The following is a 21329-nucleotide window of genomic DNA, read 5'->3' as shown; positions in this document are numbered from 1 at the left end:
GACGTTCGCTTTTCTCAGGTCGAGTGGGCTGAAGTCGGAAACTGAGGGGTTCATCATGGCTTGCCAGGATGGTGTCTTCAACACCTTAGTCTACCGCAGTCGCGTGATGGGTATAGAGGTTCCTGACACAAGGTGCTGGGCCTGCCGCGAGGCGCCCGAGACCCTAATGCACTTGCTATCAGCATGTCCAGCATATGCGGTCTCGGCCTATATCCATCGACATAACGCGGCCCTAAGAGTGCTATATTACCATCTACGGCACTCTTACGGTATTGACGAGACACCGGTGTTGCCCTACGCTCCGGGGGATATTGAATCCGTTGTGGGGAACGAGAAGTGCCGAATCTATTGGAACTATTCGTTCCCCACCCTCAGGCTCATACAAGCTAATAAGCCTGATGTAGTCCTTCTCGACCACCAGACCAAAACGATATTTGTCGTGGAGTTTTCAGCTCCTGGCGAGACGAATATCGTCAGAAAAGAGGAGGAAAAACGGATAAAATATCGAGATTTTCTCTTCGAACTCCGCAGACTCTATCCAGATCACTCTGTCAAGATGGTCGTTCTGATTATTGGAGTCCTTGGTGGAATGATGTCTTCTCTACTCTCAAATCTCAAAATCATACCGGCTTGCCGCACTAAGGCAGAAATCTTAGCCGCACAGATGCAGAAGGCTGTCATTCTTGGCTCACTGCGTTTGCTCAGGGCACATGATTCTCGGACCCAATGATCACTTACCCCACGGTGTGGGGAGTGGTCATTGGTTGATTATGCTGGCGCGCCCTCCCGAATGTATCGGGGCTTCGGGAGATAGGGCCTGACCAGCGCACACTACGGTGAAAAAAAAAAAAAAAAAAAAAAAAATAATAATAATAATAATAATAATAATAATAATAATATCCGGGGGATATTGAATTCGTTGTGGGGAACGAGAAGTGCCGAATTTATTGGAACTATTCGTTCCCCACCCTCAGGCTCATACAAGCTAATAAGCCTGATGTAGTCCTTCTCGACCACCAGACCAAAACGATATTTGTCGTGGAGTTTTCAGCTCCTGGCGAGACGAATATCGTCAGAAAAGAGGAGGAAAAACGGATAAAATATCGAGATTTTCTCTTCGAACTCCGCAGACTCTATCCAGATCACTCTGTCAAGATGGTCGTTCTGATTGTTGGAGTCCTTGGTGGAATGATGTCTTCTCTACTCTCGAATCTAAAAATCATACCGGCTTGCCGCACTAAGGCAGAAATCTTAGCCGCACAGATGCAGAAGGCTGTCATTCTTGGCTCACTGCGTTTGCTCAGGGCACATGATTCTCGGACCCAATGATCACTTACCCCACGGTGTGGGGAGTGGTCATTGGTTGATTATGCTGGCGCGCCCTCCCGAATGTGTCGGGGCTTCGGGGGATAGGGCCTGACCAGCGCACACTACGGTGAAAAAAAAAAAAAAAAAAAAAAAAAAATAATAATAATCATCTTTATTTCAGAATATGTCAACAAGACAATAAACATATAATGACAACATATAATGAAATGACGTCACTGAGGGTTACAAGACACAATAATCTTGCGTAAGATGTATAAATAAAGATAATTTTAAAAATTATTATTAAAATACTCCGCAATATTATAAGGTTCCAGATGTATGAGTACCTTTTTTATTCCTCTTTTGAATTTATTGATGCTGACCAATGCTTTTATTCCATCTGGTAATTTATTGAACAATCTAAGGGGTAGTTGATATTTCTAATCCTAGTTTCATATTTGTGAGGGATGTAATTTATAATAAACAAAGATTTATTTTTAAAAAAGAACATTGAACATTCATAAATATAAATTGCATAAATGGTCAATATATTGTTTGATCGGAAAATACTTCTGCATGATTCCCTATGTGGCATATTTAGGATTATTCTTAACGTTCTCTTCTGAATGATAAACACTTTTTCCGTATCAGAACTGCTTCTCCAAAACATGATGCCGTATTTAGCAGCTGCTTCAAAGTTTGCATGATACATAATTTTCATTGAATTGAAATTTAGAAATCCATTGGGAGTTCTCATGGCAAACACGACTGAATTTAGTTTCATGCATAATTTTGTTATTTGCTCAGACCAGCCCAAATATTCATTAATGTAAACACCTAAAAATTTAGTACAAGGAGCTATCTCCCTCTTTCTATTTTTCATATTTTTGCTTGATGGACGTCCTATCTGTAGCTGTTTTGGACGAAACAGGATCGTATTAGTTTTTGATTCATTAAGAATCAATTTATTACTTCCAAACCAATGTTTGGTACCGCCAAATAGATTACATTTTGCATAAGATCAGGAAAATTGTCACCCCCGCATAAAAGGTTTGTGTCATCAGCATACTTTGTAATAAACTGATATTCTTCAATACTGGTTGCACATAGATCATTCATGAAAATTATGAAAAATATTGGACCGATAATAGTACCCTGTGGTATTCCGATATTTGATGATAATATTTCAGATTTATACATTTTTCCTTGATTCTTAATGCACACTCTTTGAGTTCGTTCAGTGAGATAAGATTCAGCCCATTTCAGAGCATTCTCTCTAACACCATATCTCTCTAGTTTAACCATCAACAGGTTTCTATCCAAACAATCATAAGCCTTGGAGAGGTCCAAAAACATTCCCAAGGCTAGTGACTTTTTTTCCATGAACTATAATATATTTTGAGTGAACTGAAAAATGGCCGACATTGTTGACCTTCCTTGGATATACCCATGTTGATTTTTACTAAACATGTTGCATTCATTGAAGAAGTCAATTAATTGTGTACAATATGCCAATTCAAATATTTTCGCAAAACGTGGTGGTATACTTATAGGTCTGTAATTTTCCATCACTTCCACATCACCCTTTTTGTAAATAGGTTTTACCAAAGACAGCTTCAGTTGTTTAGGAAACATCCCAAATTTCAAAGAGTTGTTTATGATATAAGCTAGAACTTCTTTTATGTAAACCATATTCTCTTTCATTAGTGAAGTAGGTATTTCATCATCTCCACTACTTTGTTTATTTTTTATTTTATTTCCTAATTCTATGATATCATTTGGTGTAACTTTTTTTAAGTATAGACTTATCATTTTCTGTAATATTATTGAAAGATGGAACATCAGGAATATCTTTCATCATTTGGGGTAAAATGTTCAATAAATATTTATTGTATTCAACTGTGATTACTTCAGGTTTCCCTTTAATTTTAAATTCTGAAATGTTGTTTTTCCCTGTCAATTCTTTACATATAATCCACATGCACTTTGTTTTGTCACGTAGTCACGTAGGTCCCTAGGCATGTTGATATGTCTATCCTTGGTCTGCAACTAAAAACACCTGCACGAGAGCCTGGAAGTGTTTTAGATCCATCTGTGAACCAAAAACTATCTGCTCCTGATATTTCTTTCTGCCGGAGGATCCAGCCCTCTCTACTAGGGAACAGTAGTTCATAAGGCAGTTCGTAGTTGATAGTTGGAGGCATGAAGTCAGAGGTCAATTCCAGAAAGCTGTGACTTCCAGTGTCAGCCAGCAGCCTAGTGTACTCTGCATTAGATTTCTATGCGCAATTGGCGATGTGTCCATCTAGCCTCTCTCTCCCTAAGAAAATGTGAAGAGAAGGTAGTTCATAAGTGATCATTGGTCTAACAATCATCACATATATCTAATGGATTTTTTCGGGACCTAAACTCCAAGTTTGCAACAAATTCTTCAACATGTCTATTGGGACAGTCTGGATTTGTGTAAAACTTTTTCCAAATGTGCCTTCCAGGTGAGTTTTTTATAAAGGTCAATGCCAAGATATTTTACCTCCGTTCCAAATGGAATGAACTCACCATTGAAAAAAAGTGGCATCAACTTGTGCAATTTTCTCCTCCTGATGATGGGGATTATCACAGTTTTGCGCTAGGGTTGATAGACATCTGCTTCCTTTGACATCTACTGTAACGTGTTATATCCTACTTTGGAGGATATAACACGCTACCCTTCCCGACGTGGACCTTGCCAAGATCTACATAGGCTCTATCAGGAGCGACCACAGAAGGGTGGATAGTACCCCACTTTGAGGGTAGCCGCTGGTGGCCCTGAACTTAATGGATTCGTCTTGAAGAGTCGTACTTGCAGTTCTGTTTACCAGCTTGGCATAGATCCATTCGGTTAGGTAGTGCATTGTCAAATGCTCCTTCGACTGGTAAGACCGTTTCCATATGAGCCAATGGCTCGTAACGTAATGCCGTCTTGGTTGAGTTGTTGCGAGATGATATGGTCAACATTTTGAGTTTTGGCCGTATCAATTATTATATAACGACCGAACAAGGTACGAAATGACGTCGTGTCTCGTCTTGTAAGTGCTTATGTATATGAGACAATAACCCGTAAGCTAACAACATGCATATTTGTCACGTTGCCAGATGACACGGTTCACTTCCGAAAGCATTATCAGTCCAACCAAAGTACATATATATTTGTTCCCACTTGTCGTGTAATTGATAGTTCTTTTATATGACGGCCTGCAATCGAGTAACTCGTATGATCATGCTTGTCAAAGTGGTACGGATAAAAATTCAACAGTACTCCGTAGATCCGTTCCTTTATAATATCTCTTGAAATACATCTAATCTATCTAATCTAATCTATCTAATCTAATCTAATCTAATAGCTTCGAAAATAATAATCCAACAAGGTTAAATTTGGTGATCTTGCTGGCCGTCCTTATTCGGGACATTATCGTACTTTGGCTTTGAACATCATATTTATTGCAGCATTGGGAAACATCGCTATGGCGGTTGAAAAAGTATGATTTAAGTGACTCTCCCCGTACTCTTCTTATATTCTTGAATTCCATCTTCCTTGAGTGGGTGCTGTAGGTTTTTTCCACAGTTTTCCCTGCAACTCAAAAGCGACAGCGCCATCTGTAGAACGACGCCCTGGTGACTTGCATCATGCCTTTCTATTTTAATTACGTTCTGTTTGAATCTTATTTTCACAACTCTATGATTTATTTTCAATATATAGGGTCCGCCAAATAACTTTTTTTTAAATGATATAAAAAAACTACTGAATATTTTCTCAAATTTCTTTTTTTATTTGAAAGTACAATCCTTTCGGTTGATAACGGAAAATAATTTCATTCAAATGGCTTCCTCGGCTGGCCATGCAGTAGGCTACATGATCGGTCCAATTTTTAAGCACATTATTGATTGTGTGCAGCTGTTTTTCACCAATGGCTTCACGAATATTGTCTTTTAAAGCGTCAATTGTCGCTGGCTTGTCGGCGTAACACTTATCTTTGACGGCACCCCACAAATAATAGTCCAACGGTGTCAAAATGAGCTTCATCTGAGAAGATGATTTTTTTTTTGCAAAATCGGCATCTTTTGTAAGTCGATCGCAGGCCCACATAGCGAAGCGAACACGGATTGGATGGTCAGTTGGCAATTGGACTTTGTATGTCGTCATACCAAGGTCTTTATGCAAAATTCGTCTCAATGATGTCTCCGAAATGTTCAATTGTTGAGAACGACGGTGAATTGATGTTGATGGCGCTTCAGGCACACTTTCTGCCACAGCAGCAATATTCTCGGGTGTACGCAGTGTTTTTGGCTTTTTACGCTTTGGTTTATCGATGAGGATGCCAGTTTCCTTCACAAGATAACGAACATACGGAGCTGACGGTGCTTCTCTTCTTCCAAAATCCGTACGCCTTTTTCGCACACATTCTGCAACATTACCATGATTTTCAAAGTAATGTCGCAATATTTCCCAGCGTTGTTCAAGCGTATACACAACCATATTCGTTCAGCGGAAGGATAAAACTAATTATCTGTCAAATCAAACATGAGCTAAGTGTTACCATTCACGAAATAAGCACTAGTTGGAAAAAAAAAGGTTAGATGGCGGACCCTATATTTAACAAAATTCAGTAATCAATAAATAAGTAGGTGTACTCGTATATTATGTTTATTTTACTCGTAAATATATCTTTGGAGCTTGCAAATATATTATGAATGATAATAATAATAATAATAATACATTTATTGTGCATAAAAAATACATTTTAGACACAAAGGGGATCGGGTTAGCCGGAGGCTGTCTTCCACCCTTCCCATAACTGACATGTGTAATACAATATGAGATATTATAAACTAAAATAAAATACAAATACAACACAGATATCCCTCATATAGAGGGATATAACTATAGATGATCATATATATACTACATCATATACATACACATTTCAAAGTGGATTTTTTTTTTATTACAATGAAGATTATGATGTAACAGAGTATTAATACATAAACAGACAATATACATATCATATTCAGATGGAGAAGATGTTTCACAATATAATAGGAAATAAAATAATATAATATAATAGGAATAATAAATACATAAATAAATAAATATATCAAATCTAAGTATTCATCAATTTTAATTTTAATTCTCTTTTGAAGAGGTTAAACGAATTATTAAGTAATGACAGAATATTGTTCAGGTTATAAGGAGCAAAACATGAGAAACAACCTTCAAATTTTGTAGTTAGGTGCTGAGGAACACAGAAGGAATCGGTTCTTACATTTACTGTATGAATGTCAGACCGTCTGTTTAATGAACGAAACAAGTAAAAAGGAATTTTCGTTTTCAACAAATTATACAAGAATAAACAAGTGAAATATTTTACCCTAGCTTTAACGTTCAACTCTTTCATATTCATTATGTAAGGCGTAACATGTTCTCTATACGGTATGCAACAAACGAATCGCATGCATGTATTCTGTAAACGTTGCAATTTCATTTTATTATATTCTGGCAAGAAGTTGTAATACACCATGCAACAATAATCAGTATGAGGGTAAATTAGTGATTTGACCAATTTGAGTTTTGTGTCAGAGGAAAGTTGAAATTTAAATTTGTACAAGTTTTTTAGCTTGAAAAACGAAGTTTTACATATACTTCTCACATGGTCATCGAAAGTCAAAGTGTTATCTACAATGACACCTAAGTTTCTTGCAGAATCCACCCAATTTATTTCAGAGTTATCTAAGGCAAGCGTATGGTTTCTTTGTACATAAGTGATTTGTGCTTGAGATCCTAAGCATAGGGCGACTGTTTTAGTGGGATTGATTTTCAACCCATGATTTTTTGAGTAGATTGAAGTATTTTGAAGATCCTCATTTATGAATGTAATGCCATTTTCTATATCGTCGGGTTTAAAAGATAAATATAACTGAAAGTCATCTGCATATAGATGAACATGACAATTAGTTATAAAAGAAGGATAATCGAAAATAAAAATTGAGAACATAAGAGGGCCAAGAATACTCCTGAGGAACACCCGAACAGGTTTCCCTAAAAGAGGAGCATAACATATTTTGATCAAGTTTCACTCTCTGAGCTCGACCAGTGAGGTAACTAGACATCCAATTCAGTGTTGAATTGTCAAAGCCGATATACTTGAGTTTGATAAGTAATAAGTTGTGATTAACCAAATCGAAGGCTTTGCTTTGATCGAGTAAAACCAAGAGTAAGATATATGATTTATCCCTGGCTTTCCCAATGTCATCAATCACCTTCAAGAGAGCGGTTTGAGTTCCATGTTTCCGTCGAAACCCTGATTGTACATCAGGAAGAATTCTATGACTTTCCAAAAAATAGTTTATTTGATTGAAGATAATTTTTTCAAATATTTTGGAAAAAGCAGGCAAAATATTTATTGGACGTAATTCATTGAGAGAGGAAGGCGAACTTTTTTTTGGAATGGGTATGACATTTGCCATTTTCCATATGTCGGGAAACACACCCTGATTAAGAGATTTGTTGAAGATATGTTTGATTTCATTGACACAAAAAGGAATAACAAGAGAAATCATCCTAATATTTATGTTATCTATTCCTAAGGCATTGGATTTGACATTTGATATCCTCTTTTACTCTTTTACATTACTCCATTTGTGAGCATCATTCTTGGCAATAATCAGAAAACCATCGACTCATCTCAAAGGAATAAAAAGCGATTACCTTCTTCATTCATCTTGTTTCAGGTTTCTTTCAATGTTAGCTCCATTTATGACCTTCCTTAACAATTCATCACCCCTGTTTATCTCCTCGACGATTTATGTTTTTCGTAGCCCTGCTTTTTCATTTCACCTATTTCTAACCTTCTAATGAATTCGTGCTTCTGTAGCCGTCAGTTACAACTGGGCCTCTTTCTCTCCTCCAAATACATAATGCATGTATTCCAGTCGATCTCCTCCCTTGACTGCCTCCAATTTATTACTGCCGATTCCTGTATACACGAATTCTTTGCCAAAAAAAGTTAAACAAAATTCTTCTCCATGGAGTTTTCAAACTTTAATCCTCAAGTCGCAGTGTTGGAGTAAGGAGATTGAGACCCAATTTTTGTGTACTGAATTATGTACTCTGTAGGTGAAGCGAGACGAATTGCAAATAAAACTGCTCACCGGGAATACGATTTCGGTTGAAGTTGTTCAGCTAAAAATAGTGCATTGAGAATCTGTCGTTGGTAGTTCCTAAATATACAGTGTGTAACAACGAAAACTCAACAGAGCCGTTTTTGAATATAAAAAGTAAGATTTTTAAAAAAGCTCGGACACGTCGATTTCTAATCAAAGAGGGACACCTTTCAGACTGATAAGATTTTTTGTAGTACGCACCCCCTCGGAGGGGTGCGTCCGACGACCCTTATTTAGATAGGGAAAGTAGGTTGAGTGGCACCTTTCGAATACCTTTACATCTCTGTTGAAAGAAAATTTTTGTAACGATTAATTTTCGAGATAATTTGAAGATTTTTATTGAGTTCAACTCTTCTTAAAATAAACCAAATTGTTTTTAAGGTACACTTTACGTTCAGAACTTTCATAAAAAAAATTAATTTTTACTTTTTATGACGACCTGCTAATACGTAGCCATTTGATTTCGTGAAAGTAAGAATTTTGTTTATTACGAGGAGATTTTTTCGGGGGATGGGGTTGGTTACCACCCTTACATTTTAGGTAAATTGAGTGGCACCTCCTTATGAAGGTTGCCTTTTGACGTGGATATTTTATGCTTCTGATAAAAAAGTGAATTATACTAAAAACTTACCTACACAACGAATACAACCTGCTGATTTCCTTGAATGCTGATGACACAGAAAATTTTAAAAAACTGTTTTAGGGTTAATAAATCCCAATAATTGTTTTTTAAGCACACACAAAAAAAGTAACACCTAATAAGGGTAACTCACATAGGAAATTCAGAGTAAATGTTCAAAATGTGCGCCATTTTGCGCCGTGCAACAATAAAGATTTTGTTCGAATTTTGCTCTTACATTATTCAACATCTCATGAGTTATAGCTCGGCGTTCATCAATAATTCTACGACGTAATTCATCCAAATTGGCTGGCTGTGTATCATAAACTTTAGACTTTAAATATCCCCACAAAAAGTAGTCCAGTGGAGTTAAATCTGGTGATCGTGCTGACCATTCAATTGGACCTCTTCTGCCATTGTCCTTCAAAATTATTATTCAAAAAATTTCGAACCTGTTGGGCATAATGGGGTGGTGTCTTGTTGAAAATGGATAAATTCATTTTGACATCTTGGATCATGTTCAATCATTTCAACTATACGAGGTTGTATTGCCTCTTCAAGAAGTTGTAAATAAGAATCACCGGTTGAATTTCCATCAATGAAAAATGGACCTATAATATGATTGCCTACTATTCCGGCCCAGACATTCAACTTTTGGGGATGTTGGGTATGTATATCTGCGTATTGTCTTGGTTTTTCATCCGACCAATAACGGCAATTGTGACGGTTCACGCAACCATTTAAATAAAATGAGCTTTCGTCCAAAAAACAGATGTTATAAAGCAGCTCTCACTCATGCCCTCACAAAACTCTTGTCTTCGGTCAAAATCATCCTCATTGAGTTCATGAACAAGTTTAATTTTGTAAGGATGGAATTTGTGGTTTTTGAGGATTATCCATGCGCTCATATGGCTTATTCCGGCCATTGCTGATAAACCTCTGGTACTTAACCTCGGATTGGCGATGACTTGACCAATCGCATTATCGTCATTCACTACCCTTCTCTGAACGTTTCTTTTCTTATTTAAAACCGAACCTGTCTCCCTGAATTTTGTGACCAAATCCAGAACATGATTTCTGCTTAGGTGTTTACTAGGGTTTTGCTCGTTAAATAAAATTGATGTTCTATTAGCAATTTGGAGGTTACAAAAAAAAAGCAATTACTGAAACCCTTTCAGCAGTAGTGTAAAGCATTTTTAAACAAATAACAATATACGACCCGTTTAAACAAACGATGTACTAATGAAAACTGGAAGAAGGGAAGTGGGTATTGTTTTTAAAAAAGGGATTTTTAACAAAAAACTGATAAGGAAGAACTGCTCGAATGTTTTTTTATTTAGGCATACAAGTTACCGAGTGGTCTGTCTAATGTATTGTTAACATGGCAATTTTAACTTCAAATTATCTCGAAAACTAATCGTTACAAAAATTTTCTTTCAACAGAGTTGTAAAGGTATTCGAAAGACCTTTAAAACAAGGTGCCACTCGACCTACTTTCCCTATCTAAATAAGGTACGCACCCCCTCCGAGGGGGTGCGTACTACAAAAAATCTGATTAGTCTGAAAGGTGTCCCCCTTTAATTAGAAATCGATGTGTCCGAGCTTTTTTTAAAAATCTAAATTTTTATATTAAAACACGGCTCTGTTAAGTTTTCGTTGTTACACACTGTATTTGATACAGACGTGGTGGACATTTGTTTTTCGGTATAAGCGAAATGTCTGCCTCCCGTTTTAAAAATGACGAAGAGCGTCATAATTAAGGTTCTCTTTGTAAATAGGTCTCAATTCCCGGAGTTGTATCATCACAACAAGACCTGAATCATATTTATGTCCCGTGAAATTAATACAGAAGGTGATGGAAATTTTGAGTATAGTGAAACAACGTCATATTATTATCAAAAGAAATGTTTACTTGAAGGTGGTTGACAATGTTTCATGGTCAAACATTGTCTAATATAAAAAGGAAATGAAATGATTTGAAATCCCTGAAGTAATCAATAAAAATTGAAATGAATAGCTGAAAATAACAATTATATTAAGCAAAAAAACCCCGAAATGAAATTACAATAAAATAAAACACAAGCAACAATTGAAAATTGAACATAAAAATTAAAAGATTTCAAGCCAAGTTACTTCACGGCGTTTTCGATACTTTCTAAAAATTTTACTTTCATGTCCATGCATTCTCCACATCTTATAAAATATCTTAAATACTGAAGATGTATTCTTTTCGAAATAACACTGTGTATACCTGCTTGAGATTTTCGTTTTGTTTAAGAAATTCAATACAATATATCATGTCTAACTGACAAGTTACGTTCGTTAAAAAAATCTGACGGTATTGTAATTTTGTTTTTCAGTCGGCGCCGCCAGCAAAGCATCAGTTCTGAAGATGGCGGCCGACGGCCCTCGTCATATGGAAACGGCAGTTTCCGGTCGGCGGGAAGCGGTTGCAGCAAATTGAAACGGCACAACGCCTGCAGGCAAAAGGTCAGAGATCCTGCCCTCCTGATAGGGCACAGACACAGCGAAAGTGACACTGATCGTGCGGTAAGTGGGATTTTATTTGATTTATTTTGAGTTAGACAAAGTTTGTTGGGACGCCGTCTCAAGGAACAACGAGGTGGAATATTGCATTTACTGAAATTCGTAAATACAACACGGTGCAGCTACTACAAATTTATATCTACGGAAATCAAAAGTGAAAACTATAGAGAAGATGAGTTTCGAAATATTCATTTTCTTATACATATCTACGGAGCAGTACTTGAAACATGTATTTTGGAACTTAGTTTTATCGGTATTTGAAAATAAAGGATATAATAACAATTTGTATACAGGGTGAATAAGTGTAAAACATTCAAGGAGGTGATTCCTCATCGAAAAAAAGATAGGATCTTTCATATAAAGAAACTGCATTGGAGCATCCCTTGTTATGATATAGCCTCTTAAAGGGGGTACATAAAATTTGTATAACAATTTTTTTCACAAGCACTGAAGAAGTTACAATATTGAAATCAACCTGACGTTTTGTACTACCAAAAAGACACTTAGCCAGTAATTTATTTGGTTTACCCCATGGTTGTAAGGGGTGGAAAACGCAACCCCTAAAATTTATTTCCAATGTAACTTTTTGTCTTATTATTGGATGGCCATTTAAAAATTCATTTCCGATAGCCTGTTTCATTTTGAACAAAAAATGTCTCTTGGGTTTTTTGCTCAAAATAAACCAGTTCGCAGCAAACAATTATTTTATGAACAACTACAGAGATACATCGTCATAAATGCGAACTGGATTTATTGTTATTTTGTAGTTAGTACCTGCATTAAAAGATTAAAAGGTAATAAACAAAACTAGTTTTAATAACAAAACACAAAACATGTAGAAATCATAGTAAATGTTCAATATGTCTACCTTCAGACATTACGCATGCGTCTAGACGTATTGAGCACATTGAGCCACGTAACCGCTCAAATATTCCTGGAGTGTCTCTGATTACCCTGCACGCATCGATGATGCAGTTTCTCAAGTCCTGTACATCGCGAACAGGAGTACGATAAACCAAATGCTGTAAATGGTCCCAAATAGAGAAATCGAGAGTTAACAGTTAAATGCTGACGTGCTACTTTACTAAAATGGGCGGGAGCCCCATCAGGCATAAAAACATATCCCTTCTGACGCCCAAAGGAACTTCCTCCAGCAGTACTGGATGCACTTCACTTAGAAATTGAACGTATGCCTCACCATTTAATAGAGGAGGTAGACAATGAGGCCCAATTAAATCATCCACAATAACTCCGAGTCACACGTTAAGAGAGAACTGTTCTTGATGGTTAGTTTCGAAAATAGCGTGAGGGTTTTCATCAGCCCATATGTGGTAATTATGAAAATTAATAATCTTGTCCCGAGAAAAACTAAATTCGTCTGTGAATTCTATCGTCTTCAGAAAGTCACAATCCCTTCTAATCATTTCCAGCATCCATTTGCGAAATTCAAGACGGTTCGGAAAGTCTCGCGGTAGCAGTGCCTGTACTCGTTGCAGATGATAAGGGTATAAGAGTTGTTCCTTTAAAATTCGAAATACCGTCATATGATCAACATTTAGCTGGAAAGCAATCTTCCTAGTACGGGTAGTAGGTTGTTTTTCAATCAAATTAAGTACTACTTCCTCAAGCTGTGGTGTTCGTACTTCTCGATGGCGACCACAATCCTGCGTTCTTTTGTCGAATGAATCATATTCTCGTAATCGTTGATGAAGTCGAGCAAATATTCTACGTGAAGGATGCTGCCATTGAGGATATATTTCAGCGTATCTTCTAGAAGCTTCTAACCTATTCCCCTGCGACAGACCGTAAACGTAATGCATATCAGCCATTTCCTAATTTGTGTATGCCATTTTAATAACAAGTGAATTATTAATTAGTATTGATTCAATTTTGAAAATTCTCAAACTGACAGCGTCATACCAATTTAATTGTCACTATCGCTAATAGCGACCTACTAGATAGATTAGTTTCGTATTTTCGCATTTATGACGATGTATCTCTGTAGTTGTTCGTAAAATAATTTTTTGCTGCGAACTGGTTTATTTTGGACAAAAACCCAAAAGACATTTTTTGTTTAGAATGAAACAGGCTATCGGAAATAAATTTTTGAATGGTAAATAAATAATAAGACAAAAAGTTACATCGGAAATACATTTTAGGGGTTGCGTTTTCTATCCCTTACAACCATGGGGTAAACCAAATAAATTTCTGGCCAAGTGTCTTTTTGGTAGTACAAAACGTCAGGTTAATTTCAATATTGTAACTTTTTTAGTGCTTGTGAAAAAAATTGTAATACAAATTTTATGTACCCCCTTTAAGGGGCTGTATCTTAACAAGGGATGCTCCAATGAAATTTCTTTATATGAAAGATCCTATGTTTTTTCGATGAGGAATCTCCTCCTTGAATGTTTTACACTTATTTAGTTACACCCTGTAGATATAGGTGGTTCATAGTAGAAAGGAAGGAGAGAAAGAATGTATCTACTCCGAAAACATTCAGTTGAAAAATTTTAATGTCAAGAATCATTGTATATAGGGTATCCGGATAAATGTAAGGTCATGTCCTACAGTTTTAAAACGAACATCTTGATCTTTAATTATTCAATAGAAAACGTTTTCCTGGTGAGACCAGAAACATTTACTGATCTTGACGTCACATTTGACGCTATACTACCATTTATTAGGCATATCGATAATGTTGTAACCTCTTCCTGTCGTTTGTATGGATCAATTGCACCTAACAGTAGGGATTTCAAAGACACTTCGACCTTAAAAACTTTATTCCATGCTATCATAAGATCAAAGTAAGAATACGCGTCAGTTGTGTGGAGCCCTTTTTATCAATATCATATAGATAGAATAGAAGCAATTCAACGACGATTTTTAAAACTGTTAAGCGTAAAAACTGATGGCATTTATCCTCCAATAGGAACAACCCACTCTGAATTGCTACAAAAGCATAACTTTTTCAGTCTCGAAAAAAGGCGTGACTATTATAGTGTTGTACTAACCTATAAAATTATCAATATCAATAGTGCTTTCTCAGTAACCGATGAGATCAAAAAATGAACTCTACTACATTCATCAGCATCGTTTGTAGTTAAAATTTTGTTTTTGATTTACTACAAATGCAGTTGAGAAATACTCGATTTTATTTCATTCATTTTTGATGTGTTTAATGGTAACTACAAACATCTAATTTCAGCTACAATCAACTTCATCCTTTGTAGTTTGAGGACAATTGTTATTTTATGATTTGAAGTTTTGTTATCGTAGCTTTTTTGCTATACTTCAAATGATTATGAAATAAATTAATATTGTGTTGGTACTACAATAAACTACAATCAATTTAGAACGTATTTCAAAACTTTTTAGCGCATTATCAATTGTATTTCGTAGTTTGAATAATATCAATAGTGCTTTCTCAGTAACTGATGAGACTACCAAAAAATGAACTCTACTACATTCATCAGCATCGTTTGTAGTTGAAATTTTGTTCTTGATCCACTACAAATGCACTTGAAAAATAATAGATTTTATTTCATTCATTTTTGATGTGTTTGATGGTAACTACAAACATCTAATTTCAGCTACAATCAACTTCATCGTTTGTAGTTTGAGGACAATTGTTATTTTATGATTTGAAGTTTTGTTATCGTAGCTTTTTTGCTATACTTCAAATGATTATGAAATAAATTAATATTGTGTTGGTACTACAATAAACTACAATCAATTTAGAACGTATTTCAAAACTTTTTAGCGCATTATCAATTGTATTTCGTAGTTTGAATAATATCAATAGTGCTTTCTCAGTAACTGATGAGACTACCAAAAAATGAACTCTACTACATTCATCAGCATCGTTTGTAGTTGAAATTTTGTTCTTGATCCACTACAAATGCACTTGAAAAATAATAGATTTTATTTCATTCATTTTTGATGTGTTTGATGGTAACTACAAACATCTAATTTCAGCTACAATCAACTTCATCGTTTGTAGTTTGAGGACAATTGTTATTTTATGATTTGTAGCCTTGTTATAGTAGTTTTTTTGCTATAGTTCGAAAGAATATGAAATATAGTAATATTTTGTTGTTACCACAATAAACTACAATTCATTTAGAACCTATTTCAGAACTTTTTGGCACATTATTACTCGTCCTTCGTAGTTAGAATAATGTCAATAGAGCTTTCTCAGTAACCGATAAGACTGCAAAAAAATGAACATTACTACATTTTTTAGTATCGTTTGTAGGTAAAGTAGGCTAAAAAAAGTAGATTTTTTTCAAAGCGGGTTCCAGCGTGACGGAGCTTTCGATCATGTTCATTAAAAGCGTGTTTTTCAGTTTTTTAAACTATATTTATTTTTCATTTTTTAATTTCGTATGCTATAAAAAGATCAAGCAATAATGTCGATAATTTTGTCAAATACAGATCCTGAGCTTGAGAGTTATAAACAAACATACATACATACAGGTGAAGCTGATATAAAGCGTGTAAAATAATGATAATCGTATAACAAATAATTATTTAGACCAGGCAATGAAGAAATGGGTTCCGCAGGGTTCTATTCTTTGTTCTACTCTATTCCACATCTCATTCTCTGAAATATGTGTGAAATTGGTGAACGATGAAATATTATTTCAATTTTGATTGTATCTGATGAACACATTTAATGATCGCTGCTTGATTTGTTGATGTAGTTGAGGAATATGTTTTGAAGGTAAAAAACCTAACGGTTTACTTCAATTTATCTGAATTATTTCTATCGTGTTTCTATATTGAACTATATTCCCATTCAGTAGCATTCATTGAAATCTTGAAGTGAATGATCCCTGCCAACTGAAAATTGTTTTTCAATTCATTCATGTTTAGAATTACATTTGAAATGAGTAAGCATGTCAAGTGAACATACACATAAACTAAATTATGACAATATATTTCGAACACTTTTTATTGAACAATGATGGAATCGATATTACATGGTTTATACGAGGGTTTTCAGGATTTATTTTTTTAAAATGAAGTTGATATCTATTTTGTAGAATAACTATGACGAGATTCTGTAGTAGAATAAAAAAAGTTCATCATACTATACGTCCCATTTCATATTATATGATATTTATATTCACCAACAAATAACGTGTCATTGATAAATTTATCTTGCTAAAACTCTGTCTTTGGAGGCATAATCCACAATATCAACTGAACCCTGATATCACATTATTTATCAATACAACAGGGATGTACTTGCTCCTGAATTACTTCATCTGTTAGGCGAAATATATAATATAATATGTAATTCAGAAAGTAGTTTTTTATCTGTAAATTATAGTCTCAAGTTATCAATGAAGTGATATTGCACACCTTCGAAATTCTGTCAGTTTCTGCGAAAGCCTAAATTTTTTATTTCTCGATTATCCCCGTTACTCCTACTTCGTGAGGGAAAACCAGGAACGCTACGAGTGTAAATAATGACTTCTGTTGATTTCACGGAAAACTCATTTTCATTCCTGTGTTACAATTTACTTCGTCGAAATTTTACAAAATAACTCGGTCTCCTGCCTGCTCTCTTTAAATCGCCTGATAAACCAAATGTACGTCAACGTCACAGGCCCCAACAAAAAAATAATGATAATATTTCTGAATGGAAGCCGCCAATTTATCAAATATCGCCGCAGTCGCTTGGCATTTTGATTCAAATTAATGTGAAATATAAAGCGACATCGCCTAAACAGCGATGCGGATGTTAAATTTTTCGATAATTTCCGCATGTAAAACACGCTTTTTTCATTGCTGGCAGACAGCAGATTCTCGAGTCATTTCCTCTCTAGGAGGAATATATCTTCAGAAATTACTCAACTTCATTACGGTGGAGATCGCGGTGGGAATGTTCTTGCTACGCGCCCTAATTTGGAAAGACATCGGGTGTTTATTTTTAAAGCAGAGTTTTTTCGAGCTGATGTTGTTTTTTTTCTTCGATTGTAAAAATCTCTCGGGTGAAAAAGTCGCATTTATCTCTGTTACTTCTCGAGGGGATTTAAGTTTATTGTTAATCGAACTATGAATACATTTCCCATTCATAGGTTTCGACTAATATAATTTCGAACTGTTGAAATGAATCCAAAACAAGCACTTTCATCAATCAGCAGGGGTCTCAGTATTTATGAAAAAAAAAAAAATTAGGTGAGAAATGTATCTATTTGTATCTATAGATATGTGGATATGTATCAAGTGTGGTTCAAAAATCACCAAAAAAATGATAGCACTAAGTCGATCGATTCCACAAACCCCATTTTCAACAAAAAATCAGTGTAAAAATTCGTTGTGTCATTATGACATTTTGAAAATACATTTTTTTGTTGTGAAATATTGATTCGACTGATCTTTTCTAGTAACAGTTTTTTTTCAAACTCGGTATTTTTTCTCATATGGAAAATATGGAGAATAGAACTTGAACACTTGAATATATAGGGCGTCCCAACGAAAACTTGACCCCCTCATGTAAGTCAGAAACGGACGTGTAATCGCAAATTTCAAAGCACATCAATTTTTATTTCTAGGGGGACTAATTCTAATATGGAAATCATACCCGAAACTTCACCCCCCTGCGGACAGCATCCACCCCCCTATTTTGTCAATAGCATGGGGGGTCGGGTGATACATCATTTGAAAGGTCTTTTGTCCCTCTATTACTTCTGTAACTTTTTTCGAAATTGGTTCATTCAATATTGAGAAATTGAATGTTAAACGTTTTATTTGAGAAATAACAGAAAATTCGCTGTCGCTCATTTTATTGAGGAAATCAACAAAAGTGTATCAATGGCAACACAATTCTAACAATTCTCTGTCGCAGGTTTTCTGTTGTACGTTGCAATTATTTCTATTATTTCTTCAGTAGAATAAACTATTTGTTTTAAGGTGGTTGACAATGTTACGTAGTGTATTCCATCAGTTCGCACTTCCATTATCCAATATAATATAAATTGATTTGAAATCCCTGAAAAAAAATCAAAAAGATTATTCGAAAATAACAATTTTATCAAAACAAAAGTCTGAAATTACAAAGAAATAACATATAAACAACCAAAAAAATAAAAAAAAAATTGAAACATCAATAGAAGCTGAAAATTAAAAAATTAAAAAATATTATTAACAAAAAATGAAAAAAAAAACTTAAAAGATTTCAAACCAAGTCACGTCACGACGTTTCGATTGGTAGTATGCACAATCGTCTTCGGGTGATAGCTGGACTTATTCCTCCGAGATCTGACTATTTATAGGTCATTCGAGTGCTTTCACCTATCCCCTCTTTCCTCTCTCCGCTTCATTGGTTTTAGCGGGAAATGACCGTTTGGCGGGAGTTGGTTGTTTTTCGCTTGATTATAGGTTTCTATATGTTACGTATCTCTACGCTAGCTTGACTAAATGCGTTGTTGGACAACATATACCCGGCTTCCTTGAATTTCCTCCTAAACCAGTGTTCCTCTTTGTGGATGATTTCAGCTTGAGCCCACTTGATGTTATGTTGGTGTGCCCAAACATGCTCTGCTATTCCGGATTTGCTGCTTTCTCCTCGCTGTGTGTGTTTTTTGTGCTCACCAATGCAAACTTTCAATGGCCTCTTAGTTTCCCCGATGTATGATTCTCCGCACTCGCAGGGTATCCGGTAAATGCAATTCTTGTAATCGCAGTCCGCGTTTGGTGATCTGGTTTTTGTGAGGCTGCTATGGATAGTGTTCCAAGATCTGAAGCAGGGCCTGATATTATACCTGGACCCAATCCTTCTTATCCTTTCCGATAATCCTTTGATGTAGGGAAGTACAAGTATTGGTTGTGGCGGCTTCTCTTCCTTGTGAGGCTCTTGCTGTCTTCTAGCTGAAGCCTGTTCTACCATCACTCTGGAGCAACTATTCCGTTGAATGTCATTTTTGATGATGCCTAGTTCCTTTTCGATACCTTCCTTTGTATTACAGAGCCCGAAAGCACGGTCTAATAGAGTCTTGATGATTCCTGTCTTAGTCGATTGATGGTGGTTGGATTTCTGGTTCAGATACTGTCCTGTGTGAGTGGGTTTTCGATATACAGATGTTTCCCATTTAGTGTCGATCCTCTTCACCAATACGTCTAAGAAAGGCAATTCGTTCCTTCTTCATTTTGAAAGTGATGGAAGGTCTTACGTTGTTGATGTGCTTCAGGAAAGTGTCTAGTTCTGCATTCCCATGGTTCCATAATATGAAGGTGTCGTCTACGTATCTCAACCAGACTCGAGGCTTCTTCAATAGCCAGAGTTTCAAACCTCTCCACATATATATATTGGATATAACCGGTGAAAGTGGCGATCCCATTGGCAGTCCGTCATCTTGCGTAAAGAATTCGGCCTTCAGTTTGAAATAGCAGTTTCGTACACAGCATCCTAGTAATTCCATGATTACTTGTATCGGTAAGTTTGTTCTATCTTTCAGGTCCCCATCTTCGGATAGCTTCTTCTGTATGATTTGTAGTACTTCTTCGACAGGAACGTTGGTCTAGAGGCTTTCCATGTCGAAACTGATCAGTTGGTCCTGCTCTTTGACTTCGATTTCCCCTAGTAGTTCAATGAAGTGCCTTAAATTTTTCACAAAAGATGATATTGTACCTTGCAGTGGTTTAATTATTGGTAGTAAAAATCTGGACAACTTCTGAGTGGCTGAATCTCTGGAGGAGTGGCTGAATCTCTGGAGGTAATTATCGATCTGAGAGGAACATCCTTTTTGTGGATTTTGGGTAGTCTATACAAGTGAGGGGGCTTACTGTGGTGCGGTGTTAGCGATGATCTCTCTTTTCCCGAAGACGATTGTGGATACTAACAATCGAAACGTCGTGACGTAACTTGGTTTGGAATCTTTTAATTTTTTAAAAATTTTTTGTTAATAATATATTTTTTTTTATTTTCAGCTTTTATTAATATTTACATTTTTTATTTATTTTTTGTTGCTTGTATGTTATTTCTTTGTAATTTCAATCTTTTGTTTTTATTAAAATTGTTATTTTCGGTTAATATTTTTAATTTTTTCTTCAGGGATTTCAAATCAATTTATATTATATTAGACAATGGAAGTCCGAACTGATGAAAGAGAATAAACCATATTGGAACACACTGAACAAGGATGACTGAATAATAATTCGTGAAGAAGTGACATTGAACCTTGCCTGTGGTAAATACAAGAATATAATATCGTAACTGTGCGAAAAATATGCCTGTTGCAAATTGGTAAAGAAGTTGCGCTACCAAGAAGGGATTTTTGGATAAAATCAACATTTGAAATTTGCTTTTCGTGAAAGGAAAAAAAGTTGAGACACCAACTCTTTATTTTTTTTTTGTAAAATTACAATAAGTTTGGTGTGAGCTGCAAAATCTTCTTTCTCGTTGGAATCTAAAGGATTAAACTGTTTGTTTCTGTACGTGTCAGTTTACACTTATCTGACAGTTGAATATGCACGTGTATGGCCGGCTTAATATTCATGTCTACAGATACTGACCTTGAAGCGTTAATTTTTCGAGACCTCTCTCCCCTTTAACATAATGGAGACTATATTCGGCACACAATATGCTGGAGTCGGTGGAGCAATTGAGAAAGTGGTTACGCGGTGTCGACGTGAAACGCTTTTAATGAAA

At 35.7% G+C, this 21329-nt stretch overlaps 1 protein-coding gene across 5 annotated transcripts in view; it reads left to right on the top strand.

Annotated features, from left to right (window-relative positions):
- LOC111514053 (uncharacterized) overlaps positions 1-21329 on the top strand; it is a 453014-nt gene that overhangs the window by 177615 nt on the left and 254070 nt on the right. For all 5 annotated transcript variants that reach the window (XM_074184385.1, XM_074184384.1, XM_074184383.1 and 2 more), the window contains one exon: positions 11485-11674. In XM_074184385.1, the coding sequence (XP_074040486.1) occupies positions 11485-11674 (190 nt within the window). The remainder of the gene's footprint in view (positions 1-11484; positions 11675-21329) is intronic.

This window comes from Leptinotarsa decemlineata, unplaced genomic scaffold (assembly GCF_025532065.1).
Source record: "Leptinotarsa decemlineata unplaced genomic scaffold, Ldec_3_MD MMD2_tig00026354_RagTag_RagTag, whole genome shotgun sequence".
In the NCBI taxonomy this organism is placed as follows: Eukaryota; Metazoa; Arthropoda; class Insecta; order Coleoptera; family Chrysomelidae; genus Leptinotarsa; species Leptinotarsa decemlineata.
Note: the sequence above shows the minus strand (reverse complement) of the source record. Positions and strands in the feature narration are given on the sequence as shown.